Source organism: Netta rufina (assembly GCF_964035555.1).
Source record: "Netta rufina genome assembly, chromosome: 1".
Lineage (NCBI taxonomy): Eukaryota > Metazoa > Chordata > Aves > Anseriformes > Anatidae > Netta > Netta rufina.
Genome location: NC_140123.1, coordinates 149025669 through 149037803, shown reverse-complemented (window position 1 = coordinate 149037803; position 12135 = coordinate 149025669). Strand labels below are relative to the sequence as shown.

Here is a 12135-nt window from a genome sequence, read left to right as displayed (position 1 = left end):
ATGTGAGGCATCCTGGGGATGTTCTCAGAGGCGATGGATGCTCTCCTGCAGTGCCATCTTCTCTCCCACTCCCCCATGCAGAAAACACCAGGAGGTATGTTGTAGCTGAGCATTGCTGCTGCCAGCAATAAAATCTTTCTTGTCTTGCCACTTTGTGGTTTCTAGCAATCAAAGTAGGGTCTGATTGACATTTAATAGTAAGATGCAGAGAGCTGCTATTGCTGTGCATGGCTTGAAAGGCAACATTAATGTGCTTGGCACAATTGTGGTATGTGTAGATACAGACAGCTTCTGCTCCTTTCAGACCTGGAAATCTGAATGCGGTCATGAAATGGCAAGGTATGTTCATAACTACTTTTTCACAAAAACGTTTCAAGTAAAAATTGAGTAAAAATCCCTATTTTAATTCCATCAACTACCCTATACTTCTTGCTAAAGCTGATACACGTAATATTTCCCTTTGTACAGTGATACGAGATAGAAAGAAAACCCAGGAAAGTAGGACGAAAGACAAAAGCCTTAGGGCGTGCAAGTGGGACAGACAGGAAGCTTGCATTTCCTGCTCTGAAATTCTTATAAGCAAGGATACTAATAAAAAAATCCCCTCAGTTTAAAAATACAAGTTTCATACATGTTCTGTTTTATGCTGGGTGGATGTATTTATAGCCAAGCCAAAACAAAGGCATAGAGCTGGAGTAATAGCAAATTTAGGCTATTTGCCAGGTTAGCAGCCCTGTGTGTTTGAGGGCATTTGACTAAATGACTGTACAGAAGAAGATTTTGGACTAAATTCTGTACAGAAGAATGGAAGTAGTGAAATAGAAAGCTAGTGAAAGTTTTACCCTTGTCATAGAGAAGTGTCTCTGGATGGTTCAAGAATCGAGACTCAGTTTTGCATTTAGCACCCATAGTCGATATTTCTAAGACAGAGGTAACACTTCTGAGGTTGGTCACTTTGCAAACCCTACAGACTGCATGTTAAACAAGGCTGTACTCTTTGATTTGGTTTTTAATTTATAATGAGATTTTATTCCCTGAAAGCTCTAGGTGCTGTTTTTTTTTTTTTTTTTTTTTTTTTTTTCTCCACAGTGAATGCAAAAAGAAGTGTGGTTTATAATTAGTAATGCCAAACTTCCTCTTTAGTTCTGATCATACGGACCACTCATCACAAGCTGCTGGTCATCTGAATCCTGTAGAAGAGAACGAGAAAGAGTTGGACATCGTGCAGCAAATTAACTTCCCTTTTTGGCAATTTGTCCACACAGATGGCACTTTGCACCTGCTACTTTTGCACCAAACAAGTCTCTTTACTGCATGCAAAAAGGTTTACTGTGTTCTTTAAACTCTCTGTGTATGCGAGTCTTGATGAATTGGACCACGGAGGCTCTCTCTACATTCTGGTATTACTCAGACTTTCCTTCCCTTGTTTCCCTCCCCCTTCCCTCTGCATTTCAGACTGTCAAAGAGTGCTTGCATGCAACTCAGCTGCGTTTACAGCAAGGAGAAGGAAAGACAAAAGGCTTTTTAAAGTTTTATATAGATGCATCACTGGCATCTAGCAGCATTTGAAGTCCAAGTTAATTCATCTCTCTTTGAAGGTAGACTGCAGCCTCATGAGTCATTACTTGAAATGGAGCTGTAGACCATACCCTTATTTTTGCTTCAAGTGGGCCGACCCCATTTCTAGGTGGGCTGAGGTAAGAAAGTCAGGATCCTGAATGGTATTTCCCCCTCACTTTTTATTTTTCTCCTCTTCCCAAGCGAACATTTTCACTTTATTAAGTCATTTCTTCTTATCATAATCTTAGTTATGTGTCTCAAATCAAAATGCACACTTACTGAGAAAAGATCATACGTAGGTTCTGGTGGACTCAGTGCAGAAGAACTTTCATAGGAGGGGTTGGTGATATTTGAAGGCTGGGACTTGTCCAGTGATGTTACATCAGTGTCATCTTTTGACTACATAAAATCACAAAAACCTGCTTAAAATCCATCCTTCTCATTTCATGCATTAAGTGGGGCACATAGGTTTCCCCACTGACTAACACAGTGTTCTGAATGAGCTTGCTAAATTTGTGCCTCTAGACATGAACTCTATTTTGGGTGACTGTAGTATCTTGTATCACTTACCACTGATACCTTTTCCTCCCTTCTTTTTAATAACAGCAAGGAATGGGAGAAGTAGTACTGCACTGGCATTGTGCCTACCATGAAAAGGATGTGGCTGAGTGCTCTCATTGCTACCATCAGAACTACAAGCATTTCCCCTGGCTTATGGCTCCCTTTTTGTTTCTAAAGACAACTCATATTATACAGAAGCTAGAATAGGAGGAGGTTTCTGGTTCCTTCCAGGTAGACTTTCGTTTGGGTGGATTCAGGTGTATGTTGTTACGCTATCATCCTTCTCTTCTCTGAGTAGCTTGGCTGTTGGTGCCTGGTTTTCATTGTCATGATACTGTGTGAGGCTAGGTTAGTTGAGAGAAAGTCGGCATGAGAATTCATCAGTATAAAAATTTGTACTTCTCAATCCTGATAAGCACTTCAATTTGCTTGTCTTTAAATCCAGCCTTTTTCCTATCAAATGTTTCAACCTCCAGAACTGTAAAGCTATTAGCAGTGCCACGGAGGGGAAGGGAAGAGAATAGAACAAGTTCACTTGTTCAAGTGGTTGAAAGTTGTCTGCTTCCTTAAAGCTGACCTAAAGCTGACCAGATTTCTGCTCTGATGCTGTTCAGATGTAAGCTTTTGGCCAGTCCTTGGTGTTCAAAGTGTCAGTGAGAGCTGGATCCCTGGTAGGACACCCCAGAGGGGTGCAGCAGGCAAAAGTTGAGCTAGTGCCCAAGGCAGATGTGTAAGCCTTCCCCACCTTCTCCATGTGTTAGTCTGAACAGTTCAAGCATGAGTGAAAAAAACGTGATCTAGAATGCATCTAGCTTAATGAAGCACAAGGAGAAATGTGAGTCCATGACTGGAAAGTGAGGTGGGTGTGGAGAAGTGCTGGCTCCCTGCTTTGCACCCCTTTCTGCCTCTTACCTTGAAGTGCTGGAAGCCTGTGTTTTTCCTTCTGAATCTGAGGTACGAGTATCCAATAAAGGCCATGACTCCAATAACCAGGCATATGCCAAAGAATATCCCTGTTCCAGTAGTGGCATGGAGAGGAACCTGGAAGCACAGAAAGAGGGTGAGCTATGGGGTGGTCACCTTCCAGCACCCAGCACATGCAGCATCTCCTTGAGCTATACCTTAGTTCACAAACTGCTTTTGCAGTAGTCTCCTGGTACGTAATTCCCTGAGACAGTTTAATGTGGCCTTCTGATAATTGCAAACTAGCTCTTCTTAGCTACTCTACACTGGACATTGGCTCCTGCGCAGCTTCATCTTGTTTATGGTTTTGAATATACAGGGCATGTCTAAGTCATCTTTTTCTAGTCACGGTTTTCAAAGTAGCCACAGAAACTCAAACCACACCAGCCTGCAGAGAAGTGTGTACCAAAGTCCCTTAGGTAGCTTTCAAAACTTGTAGTGTAAACCCTAAAGGTCTCTATGAGTCCAGGCTCATTCTCCACTGCTTTGTGTGGGCAGATAGACAACCCTCTGAGCCATGCTTACCAGGGCTCAAATCAAACTGCTCCAAGATGTTCACTGCCTTTAACTTGAGATCATTCTTCAGTCAAGCACGTAAAATGCCAATTCAAGTAGCTCTTTGCATGTTCCAGGACAGAGTCTATGTTCCTACATAACTTCTTAGTAAATACCTAGGTGAAAAGCTGAAGGAAATTCACGTGTCCTCTGGATTTAGTCTAAATGGGAAAAATGCCTCCACAGTAGGGCTTTGGTTTGGTAGGGCTTTGGTTTGCCTTTTGCAGCTCTGTGGCCTGATACAGCCCTGATATGAAGGGGACGGGCAGAGTTGGGGTGATGATAATTTTGCCTGAGAGATCGCAGGGCACTTGGAATGTGATCTCCCTGCAGTATGGTGCTCTTTGCTGGCAATCCTGGAAGTGAAGAGGGGTCTTCAGTGGGGAAGAGATTCATAGGTAGTTACTCTGGCTCTTCCAAGTGATTCCTTAGCTCTGTGTCCCCCTGCTTAGAAAACTGATTACTAAACTTCCCCTGGCAAAAAGTAATCACATTATTGTCATAACTGATACACCCTCTTCATTTCTTTTTTAGAAAACAAAGTAATTTACATGGTGCAGCTGAACAGCTAAATATTAGAAAATGTTTAGTTGCCCTCTAGCATGTGAAAGGAGTTATAAACAATGCAATATCGTGTTGCTATGGACTGACAGAAATTGCCTATTATTTTGAATCAGGAGATAGGGATTCTCTGAACAAACTGGAAGTGAGAAATAGGGTATGATTAGAATTAACTTCATGGACTGAAGAGGCGGCCAGTTAGTCACTGCCTAAATCAGAGCTAGGATAGACATGCCAGAAATGTGAGTGAGACCCCTCCAGCACATGGAGAGAGGGACCAGAATGGATTACCCTGATTGAACAGAAATCCTTTTTATTACAGCAAATATCTTGTGGCAAGAAAAAAAAGAGCTGCAGATGCTCGCTGTGCACTTTTCCCAAGGGTGACAGGTCTCATTTCTGTCAGACATACAGGTTGCATTGTGGGTGGAGGAAATGTTCATTTCCCTTTCATACAAAGCAGCACACTTTGCTGGTGTGAAATAGAGAATTGTGTTCCTACATCCCCAGGACAGGGCCCTGTACCATTGTAATGTCAGCCTGAACCAATGCAGCAGCTAGCTTGAATTGCCTGCTCTCAAAGGACAGCATCCCTTTGCAACCCTCCCTGTACTGTTATTTTGCCATGCACTGTTATTATTATTATTATTATTATTATTATTATTATTATTATTATTATTATTATTATTATTATTATTATTTATTTTTTAATGTTTTTGTTTGTTTCTGCTTTGTCTGGTCTTTTTAGGGGGTGAGATGACTGGATAACTACAGACATGGCAGGAATTCATGCATGAAAAAAAAAAATCAGAGTTTTCAAAGCATCTTGTTGTTTTGGACAGGAATGAGTGCAAAGCCAAGAGTCAAACGCTTTCCTTAGAAGCTTGAAAGTGTTTTCGGAACAACTCAGATGGAGTTTTATAAAACCTTGGATGACTGGGAAGCTAGTCCTAGTGATTCAACTGAAGAAAAAATAAATGTTGGAAGAACAAGCTTCATTAATACCTTACTCTCACTTTCTAAATTTCTTTCAAATCTTTCAAAGTATCCCTTTAAACTGAAACTGTATATATGGAAGGAAAACTGGGAATATATGAATGTCAGTGGCGAGTTTGGTATGATATAAGCCACAGCCACCTACCACCATCCAACAAGTCACCATGTACTTACAGGTGCTGGCGGAGCCTTCAAAGGCTCTGAAATGACGTGGATTATCCCATTGGAAGCGATTATATCCCACTCCACAATAGCGCTTCCGTCCACATATCTGATCTCGTTCTGCAAGGACAGAGAACAATGAGAGCTGAGCTTTACCCTCCTGCCTCTGGGGCTGAAACAAAGCTTGAGCTTATTTCCCCACATCAGCTATTGACACACTGAGAAAAATTTCTGGTGGGCTTCCACGTCTGCCTCACTGGACGCCAGCCTAAGATGGTCCCAGGCTTGTAATGGTTCTTCTGTGCATGAAGTCACTATATATACTTGTATATTGACCTTGTCTGTCCTTCCTTCCTTCCTTCCTTCCTTCCTTCCTTGTTTCCTTCTCTCTTTCTTTCATTTTTCTTTCATTTATTTTTTTTGGTGATGTTTTTACAGGTGGCAAGATTAGGAGCATTGTTACTCGTGTAGAGGCAGGAGAAGTGCCCAGCTGCCTGCTCCTGTTACAGCTGCCTTCTGTGCTGAGGATGCCTTGGCACAGAGGTTGCTGATTTGGGAACTGGGCCAGCACTGACTAGAAACTGCAGCCCACAGTTTATTTGGTGGCCTAGCATGGGGGAGCAGGACTTTGGTCCTGTTCCACAGCTCACTAGGATGTGAGAAGGGGCCTGCTCAGGTCCGCTGGGGAGGACGAAAAGCTACAGGTTTCCAAACAACTTTGGAGGGCAGGAGCAAGGTTTGTGTTAATGGCTCAGAGTCTCCCCTTGGCAGCTTTGGAAGACATTAGGTAAAGGAACACCAGGGATTTTTTAAGGAGAAACTCTTCTAACTCTAGTATCAGATCAAAATGATCTGAAAGAGCTCCTAGTATGTTAAAGAGGGACACAGAGATGGGGTTAGTCTTGTGCTGGTGCACGTGATCTCTCATGAGGGTGTACTTCATTAATGTGATTACTGGGTTGGCAGTATAAGTTGATCTTAAATATAAATGAAGTGTATGATAATTCTCATGCTAAAGGAGTGTTCTGTTTGTTTATTTTTTATTTTTTTCCCCAAACAAGGGGAAGGAGAAAATGAATAAGCCTGTAAATCTGTCATATGCGCACCTCTTCCTGCAGCACCTCTTTCCTTATTGTTGGTGTCCGTGTAAATCCCCACCCCAGATGCAATGATGGGTACCCAGCAGTCCTTGGGTCAAGTGCCATCCTCTAGAGCACATGCTGACTGCAAGCCCACAAGAAGCAGCGCTACTTAATTTCTTACTCAGCTCTGCAACAGCACCCACAGCAGAGTCTCAGCCTCAGTCTGAAGGGGCTGCTCTTACAGAGGTCATTTGCTTGGGCAGTGAATATTTTCTTAATAATAATTTTTAAGAAAGTGAAAAGTTGGGTGTGTGTTCAAAGGATCACAGAATCATTAAGGTTGGAAAAGCCCTCCAAGATCATCTGGTCCAACCATCCCCCTACCACCCATGTCACCCACTAAACCATGTCCCCCAGCACCACGTCCAACCTTTCCTCGAACACCCCAGGGATGGTGACTCCACCACCACTCTGGGCAACCCATTCCAATGCCTGACTGCTCTTTCTGAGAAGAAATGTCTCCTAATTTCCAACCTGAACCTCCCCTGGTGCAACTTGAGGCCATCCCCTCTAATCCTATTGCTCTTTGTGAGAGGAGGCCGACCACCAGCTCTCCACACCTTCCTTTCAGGTAGTTGTAGAGAGCAATAAGGTCTCCCCTGAGCCTCCTCTTCTCCAAAGTAAGCAACCCCAGCTCACTCAGCACATGAGACATCAAAGCATACTTTCCATTTACAAAAAGGATGTAGATTTTTCCTTTTTTTTTTTTTTTTTTTTTTTTTTTTAAAAAGAAATAGCAATGAAATAGCTTTGTCTGCTTTTTCTCTGAGTAAGGCCATGCTGGGGTCTTCTCCCTCTAGCAGAAAGTTAGAAAGAAATTTTACAAATGCCAACACCTTTCTGTAATGATAAGCTGCTGTTCCCATCTCTCCTATTGTTATACTGCCCTCTCCATTAACCCTGCCCATCTGAGAGAAGGGTTGACTCAAATCTGTATCCCATGCTGTGACTCCTGCAGGCTGCCTGAGCAATTTCCTTCCAGTTGTGCAGGTTGGAGCTTGGCTGCTTGCAAACACGTAAGTTTGCAGTTTGATGGCTGCTATTAGAAGTCCCAGCTCCTGCCTGCCCCAGGAGTACTCCCCAGATCAATGCATCACCTGATTAGAGGGTGCAGGATGAGAGGGAAAAAGCATGAAGATGGGAGATTTATTAAAAAGGTACCTGTTCAGTGGTGGAAGCTGGATACTCCTGGCCCCTGGTGTTTGTAATTAGGAGTTTTTCCCCAGCACGGGTCAGAAGAGTGGTTCCATTGGTCAAGTCATCATAAAACATGATGGTGGCATTAGATAAATGATACTCAATGTCTCGCCCAGTAAGTGTCTAAAAGTAAAAGAGAAATGCAAGAAACACGAATCAATCTATTTAATCCACTGGATTTACTCCCATGCTTATGATCCTTTTTCTCTGTTGCTATTAATGCTGCAGCAAGTGCAATATGGGACAGAGACTATTGGGAAACCTGTAAGTGAACAGTGGGATGGATCCTCTGGCCCTGCTGACGTCTGACCACCACCTACGGGAGGCAACACCTTGGTTCTACTAGCACAAAAGCTTTTACTCTTCTGCGTGATGACCTGAAGCGATGAGCCTCGGACATGCTTAAAATAGCTTGAAGATGTAAGGCAGAGCATAAACCCATATGAAATGAAATCACTTGTGTGATTCTTTTAACAAATTCACAGCCTTCCACCTGCCTGGCTTATCACTCTGCGACAGCTGGAGAAGTCCTGGCCTCATCCCCCCATGACTGGAGTGGTACCTCAGGTGTTGGAGGCAATGTTTGATTGAAGGAAATTAAAAAGGACAAGCACAGAGATGAAACCAGGAGCAGCTTCCTTTAATGCATTTGTGAGAAATCCCAAAGCTGTGCACTGTTTTCAAATAACTATTTTCAAATAACTGTGCTTAATATTAATAAGCCAGGGGAGACTTCATCTCAGACAGACACCTTTACAGATGGGTAATTAAGATCCCTGATGGAAAATTCTCTGTGGTGACTCAAACATGCCCAGAAACCTTGTACTCCTGACTGCAGAAGAGAAGCAGAGATGGTGAACTCACCTCTTCTAGAAGCAAAGTTTAAGCTGTTTACATGGTTTACATGGGTTTACGGGTTTACATGGAAGTCATGTCATGTTATTATTATTTTTTTAAATTGAGATTGCATTGGGATGCAGAAACCCATAAGGGTGTCTGTTCAACAAGTGTTAGTAAAATGAAGAAGTTAAAAGAAACAAACCAACCCTTACCTGATTTTCCCTTAGTCCGCTATCATTTGGAGCGAAGAGCGTGGCATGCACTGACAGGTCCGTGAGGTACCGCAGGAATGCTTTCCCCCTCCTAGAGCTGTTGGAGTAAGCCATGATTTTCTAGGCAGAAACAAAATCCAGCTTTAGTAGAAGGCAATCTTGAGCTCCTGTGCACATCAGCAGCAGTGCACAGGATCCTTCCTAACCTCCAGCTGCAGAAGCATTTAATTTCAAATGCATTTTAGAAACCCAAAACTTGGAACAAGAAATTAAGACATGGCGACTACTCCCTGACTTAGCAGGTGTGGATTTAGACTGCTCCACCCCACTTTGCTTGCTGTAACCTGCATTTTCCGTGCACTACAGTGAAGCCAATGCTGAGACAACCTAGTTACCCGCTCTGCTCACCCCACCGGAGCCGCATGCCTGCTGCAGGCCGTACCGACAAGAAGTTTGTCAGCGTTGGGAAGGACATCAGCACTTGCAGCAAGTTCCCGCTGCAGGACAAGCCGTCCCCCACGTAGCCTGGCTTGCAGGTGCAGTTCACCTCTGAAAGGCACAAACACAGAGAGCCATGTGGGCCAGCAACCTTTTCTAGGTGCCCTGTGCCTGAAAATTGACTTGTTCAGCACTAGATTATTATTATTATAATTAAAAAGAGAGAATCTCTTGCAGGGTTATCTAGCAGTCTGTGGCTGACCAAGGGTACCAAAACTGTTGCTGCTGCTCCCCTTTGCAGAGTGATGCTGAGAAGGGCACTCTCACCTTTCTCCCTGTAGCAGAAGACATCCCAGGTTTCGCTCAGGTTGACTCTCCTCCCATAGTCCACGATGCCAACGTACCCAGCGCCGCAGTTTGGGGAGGAGAAGGCAGTGGGATACCCCACCCGTTCGTTGTCCAACCAGCCAGCAGCACACAGGTGGTACTTTGCCTGCAGCCGACACAGCCAAAAGGGAGAAAGGAAGAATTGGGTGGTGGGTCCAGGCACTTCCAGTGGATAAGGAAAGCCCCCTGGGGTGCTCCAGCAGCACCCAACCTCCCAGCCTGCTTTTTGGGAATCTGAGTAAGTTCTCTGTCTGCAGGCTGCCCAGCTTCTTTTGCTCCCAAGACTTCCAGCCTTCTGCTGCTGCAGAAGGAGGCTGGCTGTGGCCTCTCTAAATGGTGAGCATCTCCCTCCCTCCCTCCCTCCCTCCCTCCCTTCCTTCCTTCCTTCCTTCCTTCCTTCCTTCCTTCCTTCCTTCCTTCCTTCCTTCCTTCCTTCCTTCCTTCCTTCCTTCTTTCTTTCCTTCTTTCCTTCCTTCCTTCCTTCCTTCCTTTGAGGGGAAGGAGCCAGAAAGGCACAGTCAATCTGACTCACCCTTCTGAAAATAAATGTTACAAGCCCAAGGTGTGATGCTCATCCCACTGACATCAACCAAAAGACAATAATGTGGGAATAGCTCTGTTACGTTAACAGCAGGTGGAGAAAAGATTCCCAGAAAAACAAACAAACAAACAAATAAATAAATGAAAAATCACAGCACAAGTCTGCAGTGTACATTTCTTTAAGAAGACCTAATAATTAAAACCCTCATGAAACCCTGACTTCACCATCTGGACAATTAGAAACAAGAATCTGGCAACTGAATTGCTTTCAGTGTCATACGGGCTGGTATGAACACACTAACCAGTCCAAAAACTGCTCCCAGCCAAACATATCCTGGCATGGGGAGGAGAAATAGGAGAGAAAAAGATGCTTATAAGCATCGAGCAGCCCCTTTGCTCCTCCCTCTCTGTTTATGCTGTGGCTATGTCCATGGCAGGGATCTCCTCCCACACTGAGACTGCGTCACCTTCTGCGCATACAGCAGCTGGTTATAGGTCGCGATGGTGGCTGACTCATTGGCGCAGGCCTCCTTTGCCTTCTCGTAAGTCATTTTGTACTGCCCTTGTGGGGACCGCAAATGGAAAACTCCAACGGTGGTATCTGTAAAGAGAGAGAGGAGCCAACATTTCCTGGTGGGGCTTCCATTTCTGGATCAAAAGTCAACTGCGCATTAGGGAATACCTGTGACTTTTATGCAATGTAGTTAGGACAGACCGGGGGGTCATGGGTGATATTTCTATCTAGAATGCCTTCATCTACTGCTTCATAAATCCAGAATTGTGAAGTATTTATGCACATGTTCTAAGCTGAATCACGCTTACATCTCATTGTTTCCAGGGGACATGGGTAGAGGACTGAGAAGGCTTCTAGACACAAGGATCCTGGCCAGACCCACTGACACTGGCACAGTGGCACAGGGACGAGGATGTCCCTTTCCCATGGCATGCACTGTGTGCCATCCTCACCTTGGAAGTGGAGATCAGCACAGTCCGCGTCAGGGTGGCATTGCCCATTGTCTTGCAAGCAGCGGTTGAGAGGAAGCTGCATCACCGAACAGTTCAGCCCATCGCCGATGTAGTTATTTTTACAGTCGCACTTGCGTTTGTCCTGGTAGGAGAGAGAATGAAGAAGGCCAAGCCAAGTATTTAACTGACATAACAGTGGTACTTCAAGTGACGTTCTGAACTGCTGGAAAAATGTCACTTGGTGTCACCAGCAATAGGCAAGCAGAAAAGTTGCTACTAACAGCCGTGATTCAACAGCCTGCAAACTGTCACACTGACATTTGCTCCTTTAAGCGAAACATTTATGCATGTACTTAGGAGCTTTGCTAAATTAATGCCAAGGCATAATTCCATCCACAAAGCTAATAACACATCAGAGAATTATACAACATGGAATTAACGAAAACGGATGACACACCAATCAAAATGATATTTAAATGTCTGGGCATGGAAGCATGAAAGGAGTTTAGCAGTCCACTGATTGTAATACATGGAGAACTATAAGCCAAGCAGGATTTGGTGACACCCAGGGACTGTGGTGGTTAACAGCTGGAACAGATTAGCAGCAAGGCTTTTCTAGAGAGTTCCTGGAAGACGCATCAGGCAAACCACCAAAACAGAACGGACAGATGATCCCAAAAGCACCAAGACAAATGCTGGATCAAATCACTGCCACAAGTTTTCCTGAACAACGTTGACCTTGCATGCCAAGAAGACTGTGTCATGTGGCTGCAATTGCTATCTAAGCTGCGTCTGGTTAACCAAGTGATGTTATCCTCCCAGCTGTTCCTAGGTTTAGCAATCAAAATACATACAATTGAATGCTACCCAACTCCTATTGCAAATAGGGATAGCCAATTAGGGAGAGCTAAAAAGAGAACAGAAAAATTGCACATGCAAAATGTCACATTTGTTGTTGTAGTGGGTTTATGTGGCAAGGTTTTGGTAGCGGGGGGCCATAGGTGTGGCTTCTGTGAGAAGAATCTAGAAGCTGCCCCCATGTTAGGTAAGGGCCC

The 12135-nt window shown here is 44.2% G+C and overlaps 1 protein-coding gene across 1 annotated transcript in view; it reads right to left on the bottom strand.

The window, feature by feature from the left end:
* Window positions 1-1139: 1139 nt before the first annotated feature.
* Window positions 1140-12135, bottom strand: part of STAB2 (stabilin 2) — a gene marked incomplete at both ends in the record, with an annotated part of 86696 nt that continues 75700 nt past the window's right edge. Inside the window, 10 exons of the mRNA XM_084291293.1 lie at window positions 1140-1190; window positions 1840-1959; window positions 3034-3162; window positions 5371-5478; window positions 7662-7820; window positions 8750-8869; window positions 9192-9298; window positions 9515-9680; window positions 10582-10715; window positions 11081-11222. Coding sequence (XP_084147419.1) covers window positions 1140-1190; window positions 1840-1959; window positions 3034-3162; window positions 5371-5478; window positions 7662-7820; window positions 8750-8869; window positions 9192-9298; window positions 9515-9680; window positions 10582-10715; window positions 11081-11222 — 1236 coding nt within the window. The remainder of the gene's footprint in view (window positions 1191-1839; window positions 1960-3033; window positions 3163-5370; window positions 5479-7661; window positions 7821-8749; window positions 8870-9191; window positions 9299-9514; window positions 9681-10581; window positions 10716-11080; window positions 11223-12135) is intronic.